General features: G+C 39.1%; 4 protein-coding genes across 7 annotated transcripts; 1 reads left to right on the top strand and 3 right to left on the bottom strand.

The window, feature by feature from the left end:
- Positions 1-860: 860 nt before the first annotated feature.
- LOC103438121 (protein MODIFIER OF SNC1 1) lies at positions 861-10153 on the bottom strand. The gene is made up of 11 exons (XM_017332936.3): positions 9728-10153; positions 8747-8823; positions 8473-8547; positions 8338-8382; positions 7848-8211; positions 6219-6321; positions 5686-5760; positions 4263-5559; positions 3906-4179; positions 1215-3831; positions 861-1139 (listed from the first exon to the last, which is right to left on the bottom strand). The coding sequence occupies exons 2-10, from the start codon at positions 8776-8778 to the stop codon at positions 1309-1311; spliced, it is 4788 nt and encodes a 1595-aa protein (XP_017188425.3). The 5' UTR covers positions 8779-8823; positions 9728-10153; the 3' UTR covers positions 861-1139; positions 1215-1308.
- A 1218-nt stretch (positions 10154-11371) lies between these two features.
- LOC103438120 (probable apyrase 7) lies at positions 11372-14621 on the top strand. Of its 3 annotated transcripts, none has more exons than XM_070823789.1 (3): positions 11372-11706; positions 12077-13691; positions 14042-14621. In XM_070823789.1, exons 2-3 carry the CDS (start codon positions 12611-12613, stop codon positions 14572-14574), a joined length of 1614 nt encoding a protein of 537 aa, XP_070679890.1. In that variant the 5' UTR covers positions 11372-11706; positions 12077-12610; the 3' UTR covers positions 14575-14621. The 3 variants fall into 3 exon arrangements, with proteins under 3 accessions (XP_070679890.1, XP_070679892.1, XP_070679891.1); XM_070823791.1 differs by having other exon boundaries at positions 11558-11706; positions 12475-13691; XM_070823790.1 differs by having other exon boundaries at positions 11567-11706; positions 12124-13691.
- LOC103437696 (phosphatidylinositol transfer protein CSR1) lies at positions 14588-17417 on the bottom strand. 2 transcript variants are annotated; one of them, XM_008376186.4, is made up of 6 exons: positions 17143-17417; positions 16433-16591; positions 16110-16256; positions 15760-15912; positions 15431-15553; positions 14588-14880 (listed from the first exon to the last, which is right to left on the bottom strand). In XM_008376186.4, the coding sequence occupies exons 1-6, from the start codon at positions 17275-17277 to the stop codon at positions 14803-14805; spliced, it is 795 nt and encodes a 264-aa protein (XP_008374408.3). In that variant the 5' UTR covers positions 17278-17417; the 3' UTR covers positions 14588-14802. The 2 variants fall into 2 exon arrangements, with proteins under 2 accessions (XP_008374408.3, XP_008374410.3); XM_008376188.4 differs by having other exon boundaries at positions 16433-16585.
- An 830-nt stretch (positions 17418-18247) lies between these two features.
- LOC103437695 (plant UBX domain-containing protein 10-like) lies at positions 18248-20337 on the bottom strand. The gene is made up of 3 exons (XM_008376185.4): positions 19454-20337; positions 18940-19113; positions 18248-18735 (listed from the first exon to the last, which is right to left on the bottom strand). Exons 1-3 carry the CDS (start codon positions 20006-20008, stop codon positions 18340-18342), a joined length of 1125 nt encoding a protein of 374 aa, XP_008374407.1. The 5' UTR covers positions 20009-20337; the 3' UTR covers positions 18248-18339.
- Between the last annotated feature and the right edge of the window lie 688 nt (positions 20338-21025).

Raw genomic sequence — 21025 nt, 5'->3', positions numbered from 1 at the left:
AGTCCAAACCGTATCAAACAAATTCAAATGAGTCGGTTCCACTAATAAAAATAATATAAACTTAGATTGGCTTGCACTCGTTTATAAAAAAATAAAAGAAATAAAAAGAAAAGGTCGAGTCCAGATCCAAAAGAAAAATACTGACCAGGCTCAACCAGCGACCACCTCCGAGTCATTTTTGCTCACCATCCTATTTATCATTATTAGATGAATTTGAATTTCGAGATTTGTGCCTATCTACTACACGAATCTCAAAATTCAAACTTATCTAATGATGATAAATAGGATGATAAGCATACACCATACTAAATAATGGTTAGCAAAAATACTCCCTTGTTTTTCTGTGTTGATCAACCGCTGGATGACATAACAATTTGCTTTTCAGGTTCACTTAACCATTTTCAAATATAATTTTCCTTGTTGATAAACTAAAAAATATTTTTACTTTAATTAGATAACAATTTTCTTTACGAAAACTAATAAAAATAATTTAAAAACTTTGAGTTTTAACGAAAATGACAAAATAAAAGGTAAAGTGAATAGTACTAAGATTAACTTTTTAATGTAAAAATATAATTTTTTGTTAAAATAAACAGTACTTGAAACTTTCCGTTAAAGTTCTTTTTTCTTTATCCCTTACAATTTTGGCGAACTACCAACCATAAAGTGAGTACCATATCTAACCGTTAGATGATGAATATATTAAGTAACGCATGTTTTGTTAGGTGGCACCCGATTTCCGCTTTGTTGGATTTACAATATATATTTTAATTTTGGCCAAAAAATACTACTAATCAACAAATAGATACAAACAAAGCAAAGCAAGCAAACCAGCCCAAGCCAAGCAGAGAATCGAGAGAGAAATCATAAGCTATCTCTAATTTCATTCCTTTCCTGCCGCTCCAATATTATTATTTAGAGCCAAGGCAAGGGATTACGAGTCACTCTAAAACAACAAATACAAAGGCCAGAACAAGAAAACCAATGTTAAATCGTTCCGTACGAAACAAGGGGGTGACCATATCACAATGTTTCACATCCCATTCAATTGAAACAAGAAGATAAATAAGAACTACGACACGATCGACTACCTCCAACCGCAGCTATCTACTTCAGCACCGTCTACTTTGCCGCAAGCCCTGCTCGGTGGACAGAAGCCGTCAGTTGTCTACTTAACATGTATGAACACTAAATTTGACCAATTGATAGGGTACCTGAATGCTATCGGCCACTGCTAACGATGCATGAGTGGGAAAAAGGTGGGTTTCAATCGATAAAAACCTCTTCTTCAGAATCTTTAATCTTCAGCTACTGCTCCATATCTGCATCTACTTGGGAGGTGCCACTTTGCCGTCCATGGAAATTACCCCCACCACGTCTCGGATGGGTCTGGCCTCTTTCCTTGACTCTTCCACCAGTATTGTAAGGACCATCTCGCGGTTCCTCGGAATTGTTGAACTTGTTATTGTTGTTGTACGGCCCAACTGGCTGGTACTCAAAATGCGAACTGTGCCTCTGTCTCTCCCGGTTTGCAGGGTGGTTGTGCTGCCTACTATCATGCCCCGAGTAATTCCAATCCCCACGAGAGTCTTGACCTCTCCCAAAACGGCTGTTTTGGTTTCCATTCTTGCGGAACCCAGTGTTAAAATGCTGCTCTTGTCTAGTATCCATACTAACAGGAGCTGTTTCAACTGGGGTAACATGACCCTGGTTCGGAGAGTGGGGGTGTCCCCTGAATGAGGCTTTCCTCTCTCTCTTACTATGTCCTTCCCCTGCATTGTTTCTCTCAGATATCACCTGATCATGTTGATGCTGGGCCACATATTCAGTATTATCCTTGTTAGGTGTTGCTGGACGTGGCACTGCACCTCGGGGACTGGTCTCCTTTTTGAAAGTCCGACCAACTTCCACAACAACGTTTTGACCACCATTGGCCCTATTTCCCAGTTGACTATTGCCTGAATGTGCCTGAGATTTGGGTTGCCAATGAGGCGCTGCACGTTCCCCAACAGCTCGATTCTCTCTGGAAGCAGCAGCTAAGTCTGTGTGACCCGTTTCAGAGGCTGAAAACTGATTGTTATTTTTGTAGGTATCCCCTCTGCTATTTTTCTTTTCATCCAGATCATGATTGTTTCCCATGGCTCTCTGTCCCTTGAATGAATGCTGCCTTCCTCTTTTGGTAGTTCCCTGGTCTTTTGCAGAAACAGAGACTGGTGCAACAGCAACAGGCTCTTCAGGCATGTTCCATCCATCAGAATCGTTCCAATCATAACTCTTTGGTTGCTCTATCTCTGAGACAACATCAGGCTTCTGGGGTTGATGATTCTGGACTGAATTTTTATCACTCTGACCAACATTTGAAGTATATGACGGTCCATCTTCCGAACCATGCATGGCAGTTGATTCTGTTGACCCCCGTTCCTTCCATGATCCATGTGCTTTTCCGTGCTTACTCTGTCTACTACTCCCATGCCTCGACTCTATGGCAATTCCCACTTTTCCAATAGTTAGAGTAATAGGTTGGGAACTTTCAGCAACTTGAGAACCAGAATCTGATCTCTCAATGGTCTCATTTATTGCAGTTTGATTGATTACAGAAGCCACTGGCTGCTGAGTGCTTCCTTGATGCGCCATCTCTTTAGCTACAGGTTTTGGAACATATCTCTCCATTTCAGCCCTCTTATTTTTTGAACTATTTTGCACTTTATGTTCAGTCTTTACAGCACTAACAGCCTCAACTTCATTTTTGGGGATGGCTTCCTCAGGTACATCAGCTTTGTTCTGTGACCGCACAGGTGCCCAGACAACAGCCTCAGTGCTGTGAAATTTTTCTGAGTGCTTAATAGCTTGCGAATTCCTTGACACCCTGCGAGGATGCTGAGGTTTCCACTGGCTATTTCCTCTACCTTTAGATTCTTCATTTGATGGAGACAAGTGTTGCTCCGAAGACTGGTATGCATCTCTAGGAATGGTCTGGGACTGACCCAAGCTAGGATCCAACTCCAACTCAGATACCATTGGCCTTCCACTTTCAGCTGTGGCATTTGCAATATCTGTTTCTTTCGATGCAGATGATGGCATTGCAGCCACCGTTGATGTACTCTCTGTTTTCTGCTTATTCTTTCCATTTCGGTAGTTTTTCTTTCTGGGATGAGAAGTTGACTCAAGTATGGCACCGGTATTAGCAGTCTGGCTTGACTCACTGCTTGAGGCTGTTTCATTTGGTACAACTCCAAGGGATTTGGAAACATCAACCACAGAATCTGTCTGACATTTTGTTGCATCATCTGTGCTGGTGGAAGTAAACTTTCCAGTAGGCTTCTTTTCTAACTGATTGTTCTGCCTTTGTTTAGGGGCCTGCTTAACCCTAGTAATATTGCTTTCATGAGCCTGGGGAGCATTGTTGCGATCAACGACATTAGCAACAATAACCTCCTTCGGCTTAGGCATAGATTCATCGTGCATCAGAACAGGTTCCTTGCCGACACTCTTTAGCGTGTCTGAAGGGAGGTCACTAGCCAGAACGGTTGACTTTTCATCTTTTCCAGTGCTACTCTCATTAATCCTTGAAGCACCATCAAGATTAGATCCCACAGCTGATTTCCTGCCACCAATTAGTGGTTCACCTGCAGTTTGAGACTCTTCTTGCTTAATCTGGATGGCAACACTTGAGTGACTTTCAATCTTCTGATTTGAACTCTCCACTTGAGTACGTCTGTTCAACTCTTCCAATTTTGCACGAGCCTTGGCCATCTGCCTTCTTGTCCGTTCCTCCTCTTCCTCCTGTAACTGTTTGGTACGTTGCTTAGCTAATTCCCTCATCCTAGCACGCTGGTAAAGAAGAGATGTTAGTTGCAATGCAAAGTTGATACAAAATCTAACAAGAAAATGAATAACGTGTATACCTGTGCCTCAGAATCATTTGGATCAACCATTGGTGTGGCCAATTCCTCCTCACATCTGCCTTGTGGATAAGATCCTGACTTTTCAATTGCTTCCGTTGAAACAAGGTGGTCATGCAGATGAACATTAGAAGGAATTTCAAAACGTGCAGTTGATACAACAGTTGTCGGTTCTGAGACCAAGGACTTCTTTGACCACCCTTCACCTTCTTGATTATTGAACCTTCCTCTACCACAATGATCTGATCTATCATCATGCATGGCACGATTGGATCGCCTGTACATCAGAAAATCAGCATATTCCATTAATTTACAATAACATGTACATTCTCAATGGAAACCCAAAAATCGCCAACGAACCTGGGGATGGAAATTGTGCTGCCCACTTCAAGAGAAGGATTTATGCTCTCCGTGGCATGAGATCTTTCCGGATTTACAATACCACCACCAACAGGTTCATTAACTGAATTGTTAGTTTTAGCATTGACTTGGAATCTGTTCTTCTGCTCCTCCCTAGTGGAAACAGATGAAGTATCACTTCGTCCATCTGAAACACGTGCCTTTGCATTTAATCCCTCTATTTTCTGAATCAGACTGGAGTCCAGGAGTGGTTGTGCAACTTCCGGCGTGCCAGAGGCTTCAGTACCCGATTTCTTCATTGAGATGACATCAACTGTCTTTATCTGTTCCAAACTTTCAGGAGACATCACTTTCTTAGGAACTGAAGCGGCTCCTTGGTTGTCAAACTTCCTTGAAGAAGCTTCTTCACCGACCATTTTCCTTTGATCCCTCACTCCCTCCTTTCTGTGATCTGACATCCAATCACTCTCTGCTCCCAACGTTCTAGGATGATCCTCCCTCTCAAGAGATGATGCATCAGTTGAAAGTCTTGTGACAGCACCCTCATTCCTTTGCTCCTCATTTCTTCTATCCCAACCATCATGCTGCTTCAAAAGAACTTTGTAAGGTCCACGAGAATCAGGCGGATGACCAGATTCAAATTGCTCCGACATCAGCTGGGGGTTGGGAGGACCATATCCACTGGGTCTGCCTTGAGAAATGGCAGGCCTGTGAGCGCTTTGGCTAGGGTAGTTATTATAAACAGGGGGACCAGCTGTCATTCCCACATACGGAACATCTCTTTCATTTGGATTGCAGTAGCCCCTTGGAGAACTGTAATATCCCTCAAAGGCCACTGGACCAGGGTAAAAGCCAGGTCTAATTGGCATACCAGGACGGATATATGCATCCTGCATATGAGGTCTGTACATATCTCCATTTTTAGGATGGTGTCCTCTTGGTCCTGCTCCAGGTGGAGGAATGGATTGCTGATTGGCAATAGCAGCAGGTGGAATCTGTGGGGGTCCTGGAGGATAATATGGAAATGGTTCCATAGGAAAGCCACCAGGAGGGATCGGAGCTCCATAGGGAGCTCCAGGAGGTCCTCTATACCAAACACCACCTTGTGGATTATTTACTGGACCACCATGCCATCCATCATAGTGCTGGGGAGGAACATTAGCACTAGGGTAAGGGTGAGGATTTCCCTGCCACTTCTCCATACCATGTCTACCTCCATCTTCGTTGTATGAGGGATTTTCTCTTTTCCATGAATTAGCAGTTCCACTCTTCACATTTGCATTTTCAGAAATCTCGCCTAAATATGGAAACCAAGCACATACTTATATAATGAGTGAATGAGAAACCACGGACATTAACTAATAAAAATCAATATTGCAACATTCTAATAAAACACAAAAGAGTTAAGAGCATGTGCACAAACCAACTACATAAGTCCCAGTTGTCTCTTTTGCCACTCTACCACTAGAAGAGCCAGGACGACTGTAAGAACTGTGATCTGTCATAAATGATTGATCAAGCAATCAGTAAACCAAAATGGAGCATCAAGTTCATTACAACAACATAATTGTCCCATAAGAAAAGAAACACAAACTTGAACTCAAAAAAATAGGCGTAGTTTTTTTTTTTTTTTCAGCTACTTTTTTCTTCTTCTATTTGGCAAAAAAAGAAAATGTATATAAACACTGGAATAAGTAAAATTGGCAGCCATTCTGGACATGTTGGAAAATTGGCAGCTAGGTGTAAAGTTTTGCAAATTATTTTGTAAACATGGAATGGCAATTTACATGTCAGTGCCACATCAATTAATAAAAATCCGATGGCAGTGCCAAAAACAGTCGATGAGGTAATGCAATGTGTGGCATGCCAACTTAACCATCATGTGAAATTTGAAAAAATCTTGGTACACAGTGTCTTCAAATGTTAAATTATATAAGTGAAATATAGGCATAAGACCTTGCGGCTCGGCACTCTTTCCAGGATTATCTTTTTCTGAACCAAGCGTCGGAAAATCTCCAGAAGTAAGTGAAAATCCATCATTCTTCGATGACATCATCCCCTGCACGTGTACCAGCAGTTAATCAAATTAAACTTCAGATAAATACTGGGTTGACTGCAAGAGAGTAGAAATAGCAGAGGCAGTGTTCAACCACCTTGGGCTCCCCTAAGATTGGATTGGGTAAAGCATATGGGGCAAAACCTCAATCCTAACCCTATTTTACCTTAATTCAACTCCCCTAACAATTAAAATTATTTTCCTTTAAGCTAACTAAAAGCAAACTAAAAAAAATGTCCACCTACACTTCTTTTTATTTCAATATTTCCCCTCCATCTAATTTCATTAGCTAGAGTGGATGAAGGAAACACTCAACATCTATAAGTTTTTCCCGTAACAAGTCAAATTACTGCTTTCACATATACATATGTGGGTCTCATGTGGTCAATAACAAACCATATGTTTTATAAAGGGTGTAAAGTTTACAAAAAAATTAATAATAATTTGCTACATATAGAAAGTAGCTATTTAGTCCTGAAATATTTAGTTACAAAATAAATCCTGAAGTACTTATCAACATGACCATATTTTCCTACTTGTCAGAGCTTTTGTATATGCAGCATAAAGAGGTGGGATAGCAACCGCATATAACTTACAAGGTCAGTTTGGATGGTTGGAAAGAGTGGTTTGGACGAATAGCTGATATCATGCTTAACAGAATTGGATGAAGAGAGCAAATTGACCAAATTTGGAAAACACAAGTTAATATGGTTTAATTAAGACTAGAAATGCCATATTAGCACAAACTGGAAACTACATGGTTAACATGATTAAAACTGAAACTAGGACCATGGTGGAATGTTCAGTAAACTGCAAGGGACCTTGGCAATCGTATACTCTTAAGAATGAGCATGTCATATGATTAAAATTTATTCAACACAATCAAACATAAGACACTATCAAGGAATGCAACATTAATATTATCTAACCGATATATGGGGGTATATTTCTGATTTGGGCGATTACCTGGAAGATCTGATTTCAATCCAAGCGGTTGCCAAATATACGAACATTCATTCTAAGAGATGGAAAGGGAGAGAACAAAAGATACTAATCAGCATATTGCTGACATATGGATTCTCCAGTGCTTTGTAGCCTATACAACATTTTCTGGGCTTTTCTTTTTATCAAAAACCCCACCACCCAAGATAAATCTATCTGACGAAGACCGTAGCCAAAACATCCAAGACTCACCTACCACCCAGCTAGCTAGCAAACACACACCTAAAGGCTAAAAAAGGATATGGTCTTCATCAAATCAGGTGTTAGGTGAGTCTTGGATGTTTTGGCTATAGTCTTCCTTTTTTACTGACATTCCATCATGTTACCGGCATTTCTAATGTTGAATATATATATATATATATGTTGAATTTTCCACTAACATCAACATTATAAAGGTTTCTAACTGAACCATCTATATTGAAATGAGAGATTCCCAGGATGATCATTCGCTGGTCGGAAGCTTTATTAACTAAGTAAGTGTTGCTAATACATATTCAAACACAAAGCTTACAAGTAAAGGACCATACCAATTTTTCTGCAGTCCCAGGAGCACTCCACGCCACTGGATGGTCAGAGTGTTCAGCAAATCTTGACAACTGTGAACTACCAGGTCTTGTGTCTGCACTGCGAGGACGCAATGAGGTCAGTGTTGTCTGATTTGATGTCAAGACCCCAGAAGCCGATGATGGCCTAGAATTTGAACCCCATGCATTAGAAGAAGGTTCATGCCCTTTGTCGCTACCAGCAGTTGATGGTCGAGTGCCACTTCCAGGTGAAAGGTGGCCACTGAGATGGCTTGGTGATGTGCCACCATCAGCTTTTGGGGACAATGATGGCGAACCCCATGCATTTGATGCAGAAGATGATCTACTGCCCCAACTGAGGGTGCCCCTGCAATAGTTGAAATCAAGAAACACCTAGGTGATGAGCTAGTACTAGTAGCAATAAAATATTATACACCGATCCCAACAGAAATTGGATTGGAGGGGTGGAGGGAGGGAGGGAGGGAGAACTTACTTGGGAACGATTTCCACACTTGGGTCCGCACCATGATTTTCTAACCTTGAAGAGTCAAGACAAGTAAAGAATTTTAGCCGAAAGACAAAGGACCACAATAAATTGATTTAAGGGCAGTTTAGTAGAAAGAAATACCTCTTACTGGGCAAGTTTATAGGTTTTGGAACTTTTCCTAAAACAGTCATTCCACTTCTTCTGGAGGAAGACATCCTGCAACAGCAAGGACAGAATTAAAAACCACCAGAGGATGTTGATATCTATGTGCTTGTCTGTCTCTGTATGTAAATCAGTTTTCCCTAGAAAATCTCAATGCTTTTTCTTTAAATCTACCAATATCAGACTACTCAAAAAACTTAAACCAACAATTTCCGATTGCTGAAACATTGTGAATGTTGCCAGATTTTCATACCTCCGATCCCCAAACAACATACTCGATGTCATGTTTCAATTGTTGCCACACGATCATTCAAGCCAATTTATCAAAGCCTGGAAAAATAGAAGACAATTGAAGATTCCATCAGCATGACATTGCAGTAACTGAACCAAGCAGTCAAATAAAGCATAGTTTTCTTGACAATAATAAAAATAAAGCACAGTTTTAGCAGGGTTAGCAAGTGACATAAGACGCCACAAAAACTCAAAATTATCATATCTTCTAAGAATATTTTATAGTTCATGTTGCATGCTTGCACGAAACATTTTTTTTTAGCATTACAACTAAAAATTACAACATGACTACTTCCGGTGCATGTGTTTGCACCAACAAAGCACAAAGACGCAAATTTCATCCTTCTTAAGTAAGCCTCTGCTGTATGATCAATGCTAGGTCTTAAAATTTGTTACTCTCTTTTCTTAACCCTTTTTACAATAAAGCTCTACTACAGTTTGAGCATTTTATAAAGCTTCGATCGCCAAACTAAACCTATCAAGTTTTCCATTCCAAAAAAAGTACAGCACTATTAAAGCGAGACCCAGTTTTCGACAACAACAAAAATTCCCTGATATCGAAAACATTCGTAGTAAACAATGGCCAAATACTATGATAAGAATCGATCCAACCATGACAATATCCGAAAAATCCTTCATCACCCAATGAAACAAATGATAAGCACATACCTAAAATGATTGGTTAACAGATACATACACACATACACATATTTAACAAAAAAGCACTGAATCCCACCACACGAATGCATTCGCTCAGTTGGGCAACGAATCATGTGAAACGATAAGAACATTCCAGAACAAATTAAGCGTAGAAATTACAGTTTTCAATAGCAAATTCTAATTTATTTCATCCACTTTTTACAGATTTTCTATTCCTTTCCGGGGAAACAAACAGGCCAAATTAGCATAAAATAATCGAGAAAATTAAATAACAATGACTTGCCTGGTAAAAGAATAGGTTTTTAAGAGGTTCGCGGAAACCCTAGGAAAGTTGATGTGGGTTTTGGGAGAGAATGAACGATCGAAACGCAGCGTTTAAGGGTTCGTGAGATCGCGAGGAAGGTTCCGAGAAACAGAGATCTCTGTGAGTTGGAAGAGAATCTGAGTGTGATCGGTTTCAGATCAAAGGAAGGCGAAGGGGAAGAGAGAGAGAAGGAGAAGAGGGGGGAGGGAGAGAGAGAGAGAGAGGGAGATCGAGGATGTACGAGATGCAATCCGATAAATTGTAAATTTGTAAATACAGGAACTTCTCGCAAAATTAAATTTGAAATTTAGGGCTTTTCCAGAATTTTTTGGAATTTTTTTATCAGGAGTTTTAGGATTTTGGAGAACGTATGGGTTTGGTTTTAGATGGACTGCAATATCTAATGCGATGTATTATTGGCATTTTAAAAATTTTATTCTATACTTCTTATAAGTGTATTTTTCATTCTTAATATAAAAAGTTTGGAGTGTAGAATAAGATTTTTGGAATGCTAATAACAATTCCCTATCCAATTTGGTCTAAAGACTATTTTCGGTTGAGATGTCAGTGGAATGTTATGTAATTAAATTTGAAGGTAGAAGCAAGTTTCATCATGTGGATTGACATATATATGTCAAATTCAACATCTGAGGGCAAAAGGTGATATCAAATAATTTTTAATTATTTTATTATGTGAGTCTCATTAATGCACCAATTAAAGATATTAAAATTTTATTTGTAATTAATTTCTTTTTAAAATGGATCTTACAAATATTATTTATAACAAAAAAACATATCGGTTGGAAGAAAAAAAAATATGACATTGCCACGTCAGCCATCAAATTAACATTTGACATTTTTCTTTTGACATCTCATTTGGAGGTACTCTAATAATCTTTTTAATTCAAAGCACCAAGCGGTGCCTCTATTTCAAATTTTCAAAACTCAAGAAGATTCACAAAGACATTTCAGTATTTTTTTGCCACCATCATGCGATTCATCAGCTCAATTAATCGATTCAAGACGTGACGTGTGAAACACGAGTTTGAAATAATCTCCAACTAATGTGTCTGTGGTAGTTGGGCTATAAATTCCTTGATAATTTGTGTTTTACAACTTTTTATTTTTATTTTTGTTGAAAAAGGGCAAAGTTCTTTGTATTTCTGTTTTATCAAGTGATGTGGGAGTGGAAGGAATGTCATTTTAAATTATTAGTAGTGAGATTAGGTGTAAAATGTCCTTATCCTAATTGCTTTTGTTTTAGGATATTGAATGGAGGGTTGGAATCATAGGACTATCACTTTCACAAATAGATTTAAAGAAAAACTAATGAAAATGGTTTGAAAACTTTGAGTTTTAATGATAAGGATAAAATAAAGGGTAAAATGAATAGTATCAGTATTAATTTTTTAATGTTAAAATATGATTTTTTGTTAAAATAAATAATACCGAAAGCTTTTCGTTAAAGTTCTGTAGATTTAATCCAACGACGCTAAAGAAAGTTTAGGTGCCTTTAGTTCTTATTAAACAAAAAATAAACGAGCACAAGTGTTTGTTGCTCAATCAATTAAAAACATTCACTAAGGCACTCGAGTTTTCAAGTTTAATTTTTCCACCATATCATTTATACAGAAAGTGACTTATTGTGAGGCTATGGTCGAGCGCTACTCATTTTCACTTGTAATTGAAAGATTGTAGATTTGATTTTTGTTAAATACGAATTTAAACTACATTATTATTGCAGTTAAGTGTCGATCCTCACTCCTACTGTAGATAATATGTTTGCTGGCCCCGTCTGAAGAATTCATGAGCCGATAAGCGGACGAGACAAAAATGGGCGAGATCGGTGAACTAGGTGGGAAAGCGCAGGTCAGGACTCAGCGCTATGGAGATAGAAAGGCTGATGGATGGATCCTTCCGTTGAAAAAAAAAAAACTCAGCTCAATCATTTCTTTCAGGTAAACACTGCTTTGCTTTAATTTCTTTCAGGCATTTCTTGATTTGGGTGGATTGGATTGGATTCAGATCTCTTTCTTTCAATCATGTCATTTTCCGCATAATTATATTATATGCCTTTTTTTGCACGTCTCCTTTTTCGCCTACCTATCATTTTCTTCTGTGATGCCCATTTTAAGCAAACTATTTTTCCGATTTCTTGACAAAGATGGAAACTTTGTGGCTTTTGGCTAATCATGGCAGCTGGGTTTTGCATTCCTGTGCTCTGTTTGGTATTTAGGATTGTCTGATTGAATCTAGCGAGTTATCCAATCCAATCCTGGACATCGAACAAGGCATGACAGATTTGTTTGTTCAATGCTGATTTTGTAGGTTTTCCAGCTCACTTTTTATGTACATGCTGAAGTTTGCTTGCGTAGACCTTTTCTGCAGCTTTGCCTGGCTATTTTCAATTTTGCTTCATCGAATTGAGATTGCGAAAGTTATGTCAATTAGGTCACATTCAGTTGAATGGTTTTCGATTTGGATTTGAATTTGATCAAGTGAGTAGTAAGGAAGTAGGACATTGATTGGTTTTCAACTTTAGACTATTGTGCTATCTCCTAGTTGACTTGTAACAATAACATTTAGGGATCGTTTGGTGTCCGGGATTGGATTGGATTGGATCGGATCATAATCCATGGTATGTGTGAAGGTAGAGGTGAATGATTTTTCATCAAAGGGAATAGACACTAAATTGAAACTTATCTCTCTTCTAATCCTACAATCAGTGTATTTCGGAGTGGGGTTTGTCGGAAAATTGAAGGTGAAGTGAGCGTTAAAGAGCTGTTATTAAATTTGGGATGCATTCTTGTTGGTGATGCATCTATGGAACCCAAATCTCCTTAAAAACTTAAGCTCTCAATCATGGGATCCACTCAATATAAACAGGCATTCAAAACAAGTATTATGATCATAGTTATAATGCTCTTGTTCTTTGGTGCCTATTTTGGATTTAATTCCACGAAAGGCCGTAGTGCTAGTGCATCTAAAGGGTCATACTTTACTGTGGTTGTTGATTGTGGAAGCACGGGTACCCGAGTTAACGTGTACGAGTGGCTGGTAATGGGTGTTAGTGGTAAGGAACTGCCTTCATTGTTGTACTCTTATCCGGATAATTCAACTAAGGGTATGGTTTCAAAGAGCTGTAAGTATCACTGTCTGCAAACTGAGCCTGGTTTGGATAAATTTGTTGGAAACTTGTCGGGAGTAAGAGCCTCTTTGGAACCACTAATTACATTGGCGGAACATAAGGTTCCTTCGGAAAGACGCAGAGAGACTCCTATTTTTGTTCTTGCTACTGCTGGATTAAGGAGATTGGCAGTGGAGGATTCTAGGCAGGTCTTAGATGATATCGAATCCGTCCTAAAAGAATGTTCTTTTTTGTACAAAAAGAGTTGGATTAGGGTGTTGAGTGGCAAAGAAGAAGCTTATTATGGTTGGGTTGCTCTAAATTATAAAATCCGTAGTTTTCAGAATCCTTCAAGGTCACCCACTTTGGGACTTCTCGACTTGGGAGGTTCATCGTTGCAGGTTGTAGTGCAAACTGATCGTGAAAGAGAAGATGCAAACTTGCTGAGATCAAAATTTGGCTTTGTTGAACACGAGATTTTAGCTTACTCATTGTCAGAATTCGGATTAAATGAAGCATTTGATCGGACAGTTGCTATGCTGAGCCAACGCAGAGAAAGTGCTGCAGGTGTATTAGAGATCCGACATCCTTGTCTTCGTACTGATGTGGTCCAAAACTATACGTGCTATGGTTGTGTGCGACAAAATTGTGCTGATCGGAAAAATGTCATTGGCCAATTGCCAGAAACTAAATTTCCTTCGGTGCATCTGGTTGGAGCACCGGATTGGGAGCAATGCAGAACACTTGCTAGGGCTGCTGCTATCAATTCAAGCACATCTGACGCAGAACAAGGAACAAGGTCATGTTCTGATAAGGGTAAACACTCCTTTCATTCCCCACCAGCTACAAATTATGTCGTTTTCTCAAAATCTTGATCTTTATGCACTTTGACTCAACTCATTCAGTTAAAGAAAGTCTTTCCTTTGTCGAAAAGTCACATACTTTTACGGAGAATTATATCTCAGAAAAAATTTACGTTCATTTGGGTGAAAGACGGGTCTCAGTTTGGCTGTTTGCATTCCCAAGTTCGAATTCCCCTTTTTTCGTTCATTACATCGCAATAACTCTACTTGCATTACTCTGTTTACTTTCTTTTTCCTTCTTATTGAACTTGATTTTGAGGATTCATATCACTGTTGTAATTCATTCCCTGCTCATTGTCACAGGGAGTGAAATGGTGAATTTGACAGCCGTTGCTCACCCCACAGCCCGCTTTCACGCCTTATCTGGATTTTTCGCAGTTTATGACAAGTTGAATTTGAGTGGCCGAGCCACCTTGCCCAAGATATGGGAGAAAGGCCAGCAACTATGCTCCAAATCATGGTCCGACCAAACCGGCAACTCACAAAATGGTTATTTTGCTTGGCAATATTGTTTTCGGGTACCTTACACGGCATCACTTGTCGAGGATGCTCTGTGTCTTGGTGACAAAGAGATCGTTTTTGGTCCTCCAGACGTTACTTGGACATTAGGAGCTGCCCTGGTCGAAGGAGAGTATTTATGGTCGAGTACAAGTCGATCTCGGACCAGCATTTTGACCCTAAACATGGAGGTTGCATCCTCCCCCATTTTTGTACTTGTTTTACTTCTTTTTCTTCTGGTGGTTGTGTATTGTAGTCAAGTCAAGCTGCCCATGATCGGCAATCAAGGCGCAGCTAGGGCATCTTTGCCAGTAAGAGAACAGAAGATGATGGATTAGATTTTACGTACTCTTTCGATTTCAATACACATCTTATTCAGTAAAAATTCTTTGCTAAATACAGAAATTGTGATACATATGCTACATGCTTCCGCGGTAACGGATCACCGAAACTCAAAAGCACGACGCTTCTTGTCAATTGAAATTCGTTACATTGAAAGTCACATATATTTCTACAAAAAAACATGTACTATAGTGCATCAAGTCAAAACTTGAGAGTAACATTTCTCAGTCTCTAAATTTAGCTGGCACCGTTGCTTCTGTAAAGTACTCCTTCCTGACGGTCTCCACGGAGCAAAACCTCACCTTCAAAAGACAATTTACTTCAAATGAAATAAAAGTGGACAGATAACAAAAGACAATTACTTCAAATGAAATGAATAAGTTGCGGACTAAGGTCCGGACTGCAGAAAGTCTGCAGTAGGGAGTATGCATCAGATTCACAACAATAGACACCTAATCGCTTTCGTAACTTAATTGACAGCCCTCATTGAAGAAAAAATTTAAGAACTCTGTAGGAGAAAACCTCTATAGTTTGCCTAACGTCACGAAGTAAGAATAAACTTTCAGAAATTTTGTGGCTAAGCATGCTTCTGGTTTGTAACGCTACATCGGTTTTTTACCGGTTCCCCTTTTCTTTTGCTCTTACACAAATAGGTGGAGGAGTTTCTTAAAGCAAAACTTTCAAGAACTCTGTTGGATATCCTCTTCCTCTTAATAAGATATGCACATACTAAAGGTATCAAATTCGAATGTTGTACCAGTATAGAACGCATTATGAAACTTCCTTTTGACCCAAAATAGTTTTTTTGAACAATATGGTACGTAGATATTCATCTTTGACTGCAATACATACCAGCGAAGAATACGATTTTAACAGCGGTTTGGCGAGCAGCCAAATTGGCTTGAATATAAACGGAGCTTCCACGAAGAGGACTTGGCCCAATCGCTTTGGATAATAGTAGTAGAAAATATCAAACTGCAAGAGATAAGGAATCAACTCACAATGGGCATCATATAATCGTCTTGACGGTTAATATCAAAACTAAACGATAAAATCTGATTAGCAGATCAAAGTTCTTTAATTACGATGTATGACAAGCAGAAGCAGCAACAAGAAAAAATGCTAATTTCTTTAAAGTAAGTAATCAAAGGATCAATCAGCAGGTAGCTCGTAAAGCTTACCAAAAATGTTATGAAATCTAAATCTGTATTTTCTCTACCAAACCCTCGTAGATCGAAGATTCCGAGTATTTCTTCACACCCTTCTGGAAGGGCACTCAACGCCTTCTCAATCAAAAACACGCAGAGCTTCTCATTCTCAGCAGGGTCATGCACCTGTGGCACTTTTTGTACAGTTACCAATGTACCATACAAAACTTGATCTAAGCCAAAAGTAGCAAAAGATTGATCACAATTTTCGAAACGGTGTACAAACTAACACTATTTTGTTGATTAAAATTGGTATGTAACACCTCAAGAATATTAAGTTTATATGGTATGGAGTCGGACATGACCAAAAGAATAAAACTTACAGCAGGAAGATGCTTAGAAGCATCCACTATGAGAACTGGCCTGCCGTTAACATCGAGAAAGTCGTGTACATAAGCTTTTCCAGTTTCCGCTATACCCTTCACTGAATCTTGAGACAATTCGGACACTCTGAATTCTTGACGCCATTTCTATCTCATGATTAGGGAAATACCAAAAAAGAAACTGTAATCATAATTATTTTTCCTGCTTAAGGTGTGAAAACTCTAAAAGGAAAGAACCTTTCCAACGTAAAATGTAAGTGACTGAACATGTTCAAGCAACGACTAATGCAAATAATGCAATTGATCGAGCTAGCGAAGGATACAATTGCTTTATTCAATCTTTCAACAGCATCTTCGACCGAAAACTTGCGGTCCTTGAGAAACCAGAGGATCATATCCTCATCATCTCTTCCATTTTTCCCTACAGGAAGACTTCGATAATCTTTCTCAAGCTTCCCCTTCACTTCCAAAACCAGCTGCAACTTCTCGAAGCACAGAAGATAAGAACAACCACAAATTTCTTATCAGCAATTCAAAACACAATGTAAGCAAAACCAATGCGAACAAGATTAAGAAACATACGAATCTGTTTTTATGCTCATCAAAATTCAAACTTGCATATCCAAGAATAATAATTTACAACTTTCCCAGTCACTTGCCCGCATTTTCCGAGTATCCAAACAGAGTACAGAGTTCAGGATAATGTGAGAAACCCAAAGATAAAGAAACATAAAATAATTAAATCTTTATGCTCCCCAGAATGTGAATTAAAATACCCAAATTTTAAAAATTCAAACTTGTACATCAAGGAATCATAAATCACAACTTTCCCAGCCACTTTCCCACATTTTCCGAGAATCCAAACTTCAAAACTCCAATCTTTCTGATCCACAAACTGTGAACCAAATATACAAACTTCAAAACTCAGCTGGCATATCTAATAGCCATAATTTACAACTTTCTCAGTCACTTTCTCACATTTTCTCAGAAACCAAACAGAACCCGAGTTAGTGGGAATTGCAGGTGCACTTACCTTGTGTGATTCGCTGACGTCTAACCGGCAGCTCCGAACTGAGAAAGTGCGAATTTGGGAGGATTTAATTTGGTAGGAGCAATTTGAGAGCACGGGAAGATGACGCAGGGGATTACGGATACTGCGGAGCTCCATTTTCTCTGATTAAGTGGTCTCAAACCGCTGAATCCGATCGCGGTTTTTGGTAGGAGGACGATGAGGGCAGCTCACTGTGCCGCCACGTAGGCCCGAAAAAGAACCTATTTGTTCAAGAGGTAAAAAATTTTCATTAAGACAAGAATATAAGTCGTACACACGTGTTTTTATATAAATGATGTAATATTATATTTTGTAAGTTATTAATTTTTTAACACATATATTTTATTATTAGTATAATAACATGTAATGTATTATCTATATTTCAATCACGCTAAAAAATCTTCTGTCTAAGAGGACTGGTTGGTAAATAGATTCAAAAGAGACAAACGGCCTTGGGGCGGATGTCTTATGTTAAATTAGAGATAATTATCTTCGTAATTATCGTTTGTATTACAAAAATATAATCTTGATGTTTATATAATTGTCATTTGTATTAGAGGAATGTACTTTTCGATTGTAATTAGTGTAAGATTTCGATCTAAATAGAAATTGATATAACCTTATATATTGTAATACTTCACACAACTTAATACAAGAAATCATATTTCTACGTGATCTGATATCGATACATATAGTAAGAGTTAAACACAGATAACTACCCAGTGTTTTGGGTGATTCAAATTGGCCATAATCATTTAAAACATTTTCAATAACTATTGTTTTAAAAACTGGGCATTCATTAGCTTCACATACGTTAAGTATGACGTTGACAAATATTGAAGTTGGTTTTCATTGATCGTCACTTTTTTGAGCTCTAGTCCCTAATTCGACTCATTTAAGCCAAATTAAACTGCAAAGGTGCTTAATTCGGGGACTCAAAGCTCTATAAATAATTGAGAGTTATAATGTACTTCAATATTTGTCCACATTATTACTTAACATTAGTGAACGTATGTCAAATTTTCAAAACGTTAAGTAGTTATTTAGAATATTTTAAAAGGTTGGATCAATTTGGAATCACCTCTCCTTAACCCAAATATTAATCTTGATCATTAATATAGTTGCAAGCTAATAATCTGCCTGAGTTTTTTATACAAATATATTTCAATTTGATATCGGTCACACAAGTTCAAGAAATAGGCTTGCTCTTGGATGCAGGCCAGCATCCTTGAGTGTGATCCCCATTTGATCAACTCCATACACTTTTCGTGGGAAGCTTGATACCAATCTGTAGTTTCCACCTATTCCAGGAACACCCAATGAATCAATGTATCTGTAAACTGCCTGCAGTTTGTCTGTGCACAAGAAGCATTGCTCTCGTCTTTCGCCGTTCGGAAACCTTATCAGTATCCGGGCAGCCTGAGGATCTTGAGGATCAGTGGAAGCCTCTCTAGTTTTTCCATGCTGTTGTTTGACAGAATGGTTCTGAAGCCTCTCATGATTTGCTTTGTTTGGGGCTTCTGCTGGTTTATGAGGTCTAACAGCTGGAGGTAAATTCTTTAGTCTCTCCTTTTCCTGCAAGTAGGCAAGAATATGAGTTCCTCTCAGACTTTCTATTTGGTTTTGAGCTCCATTAAATTTTAAAACGTATCAATTTTCCCTCTATCGTTAAATGTATTACATTTTCCATTAGTTTCCCCACTTGAAGGGACAAAAGTAAAACCGTAAGTTTAGGGGTGTTGCTGAAAATTTTCCTTAAACACAAAAGTGTAAACAAACCTTGTCTATTTGTAGAGCTGCAAGATATGCTGCATCTTGTTCTTCCCTTAGACGGCGGTCTGCTATTATTTTTTCTGCCTTCTTGGCCTTTGAACTGCGAAACGCCAGCCCTTGCTCCTCCACCGTCTGCTGCAGAATCCCCACCAGCTCAGTTGGGGTAATTGGCCCTTCCATCTAAGCATGGACAAAGAAGAGAACAAAGAGAGATGAAGTATCCTTATCATTAGTATCGGAAGTTGAAACTGTTGTTGTTACTAAAGAGAGAAACTTACCTGCAAATGGGGTGTCACTGTGGCGGCATAGCAAGTGAATATGCATTATATATGATATGTTTTAATTAACTTGTGTCACATGACATTGAGTCGCCTAGGATACCGTCACAGTGACATCTCGTTGCAGGGAAGTTTTGTTAATTTAAGCATTGATGGATGCAAATTTGGGCATTCAATAATAAATCTAGAACTAATGGATGATAAGTTCATTCAAATCCTTCAAGTTTAAGGTTTCAATTAACCTGCTGCAACACTGCTATGTTATCACCAGCAACGGGAGCTATAATAGCACAGAATGGAAAGCAAGTAGGACGCAGAGTTGCAGCCATTTGAAGACCTTCCTCTCTATCTGCAATTGCTCCCCAGGAAACAAAGTTAGCATCAAGAAACTGCACCACCACCTCCGAAGACAGCGTCTCTCTACAGAAAGAAGGTGTGAAAGGGTGTTCCGGTGAGTGGAGATAAATGAACAAGAACTTATGCTCATCTTCTGCCATCTTTAAGGCCTCCATAAAACTACACGCATAAAAGAACGGATGCATGGTTCCATACTGCTGCTCGAAGCTAGTTAGAAAAGAAGCCGATACTTCTGGAAGGATTAGAGGCTCTTCTGGATTCTGCATTGGAAAGTTTGATGGTAGGGTTTGAGTTCTTCTTCCTGATCCTATTCCTATGAGGTGTCTACCGTGCCCCACTGCTCTCGAAAATCCTCCCATAAGGCTTCTCGGAAGGCTTACCATCCGGCGAACTATCCCACTGCAAGAGGGCTCTGCTGCCGATCTTATGCCTTCCCTCATTGCCAACAATTGAAAGTTTCTTTTGTAATAAGACCAATTGAGATGGTCCTGAATTTTTTTTATATACGAAAGACAGTTAATTACAACGAGAAGCCTCTAGGGAAGCCATTACGAACATTATCGAACACGACAGCGGAGCTAATTGAGATATATGGTTGTTCAAAGTAGTTCAACAATCAATCAGTTTCATTGTTGCTTTATTAGATGAAAGTTCAACTGTAGAGATAAAAAGAGAATTATTAAAGAATGTGAAGATGCTTCTTTTTTAGCGTCTACAAAGATGAAAGGAGAGGATTATGCTTTGCTTGTGATACAACCCACCGTTGAATGAGGAAGAGATTCATGCACTATGGAGCATCTATATAGACTGAAACAGATTGGTCCATCTTCTAATCGATCCTTCCAGAGTCGAATTTGAAAGATTTTTTTAGGTGGTGCTATCTACACTCCCTTTTTACCTCTCACACGTCCCTTTGGCCATCGAATCAAATGAATTGAAGAAAGATTGGATGACAGAAATTAACAAAAAGTGTGTGAGAGATAAAAATGGGTGTATAGATAGCACCACCCTTTTATTTTTGGACTTAAAATTTCAAAAGAATTCATGCTCTTTGCACAAATGGATATTTCCTTAGAGAAAGTCCACCGGGAGTGGATTGCCTGGCACCCAGCACCCAAAAGAAGTCGGCCACCAGCCAAATCACTCCACCCCAGCCTAATAGGCTGGCACCTAGCCCAAGCCAGGCAAGAGACCGGCCCAGAATTGACAGACCCAACAACCGAGCCATCTGACGTCAACCAGGCCATCCATGTTGTTGATGCCGATGCCAGCTTTTCCCACAACCTTCAACCTCCCGCTGGAGGACTCGAACACCTTGCGGGTGACCTTGGTCCTGCTACGCACAATCAACGCGTCGCAGAGCAAGATCTTGGTGCAGAGCTCCTCGGGGCTGAGATTGTAAGAGGTTGATTCCGGGTTCTCCAAGCTTCAGACGAGGATGGTGGGCTTGGCGTCGA

The sequence above is a fragment of the Malus domestica genome, chromosome 06 (genome assembly GCF_042453785.1).
Source record: "Malus domestica chromosome 06, GDT2T_hap1".
Taxonomy (NCBI): domain Eukaryota; kingdom Viridiplantae; phylum Streptophyta; class Magnoliopsida; order Rosales; family Rosaceae; genus Malus; species Malus domestica.
Note: the sequence above shows the minus strand (reverse complement) of the source record. Positions and strands in the feature narration are given on the sequence as shown.

What these genes read in the sequence shown, in the direction of transcription:
- LOC103438121 (XM_017332936.3), bottom strand. Translation starts at nt 8,778, where the DNA reads ATGACATCGAGTATGTTGTTTGGGGATCGGAG. An exon ending in ATGTTGTTTGGGGATCGGAG is followed by an intron (nt 8,548 to 8,746) that starts GTATGAAAATCT and finishes TTGCTGTTGCAG; the next exon opens with GATGTCTTCCTCCAGAAGAA. An exon ending in CAAATGATTCTGAGGCACAG is followed by an intron (nt 3,832 to 3,905) that starts GTATACACGTTA and finishes CTTCTTTACCAG; the next exon opens with CGTGCTAGGATGAGGGAATT.
- LOC103438120 (XM_070823789.1), top strand. Translation starts at nt 12,611, where the DNA reads ATGGGATCCACTCAATATAAACAGGCATTCAAAACAAGTATTATGATC. An exon ending in AAGGTCATGTTCTGATAAGG is followed by an intron (nt 13,692 to 14,041) that starts GTAAACACTCCT and finishes TCATTGTCACAG; the next exon opens with GGAGTGAAATGGTGAATTTG.
- LOC103437696 (XM_008376186.4), bottom strand. Translation starts at nt 17,277, where the DNA reads ATGGAGCTCCGCAGTATCCGTAATCCCCTGCGTCATCTTCCCGTGCTC. An exon ending in CTTCTAAGCATCTTCCTGCT is followed by an intron (nt 15,913 to 16,109) that starts GTAAGTTTTATT and finishes AAAGTGCCACAG; the next exon opens with GTGCATGACCCTGCTGAGAA. An exon ending in TAAAATCGTATTCTTCGCTG is followed by an intron (nt 14,881 to 15,430) that starts GTATGTATTGCA and finishes TGTCTTTTGAAG; the next exon opens with GTGAGGTTTTGCTCCGTGGA.
- LOC103437695 (XM_008376185.4), bottom strand. Translation starts at nt 20,008, where the DNA reads ATGAGGGAAGGCATAAGATCGGCAGCAGAGCCCTCTTGCAGTGGGATA. An exon ending in ACATAGCAGTGTTGCAGCAG is followed by an intron (nt 19,114 to 19,453) that starts GTTAATTGAAAC and finishes GTCCATGCTTAG; the next exon opens with ATGGAAGGGCCAATTACCCC. An exon ending in CAGCTCTACAAATAGACAAG is followed by an intron (nt 18,736 to 18,939) that starts GTTTGTTTACAC and finishes GCCTACTTGCAG; the next exon opens with GAAAAGGAGAGACTAAAGAA.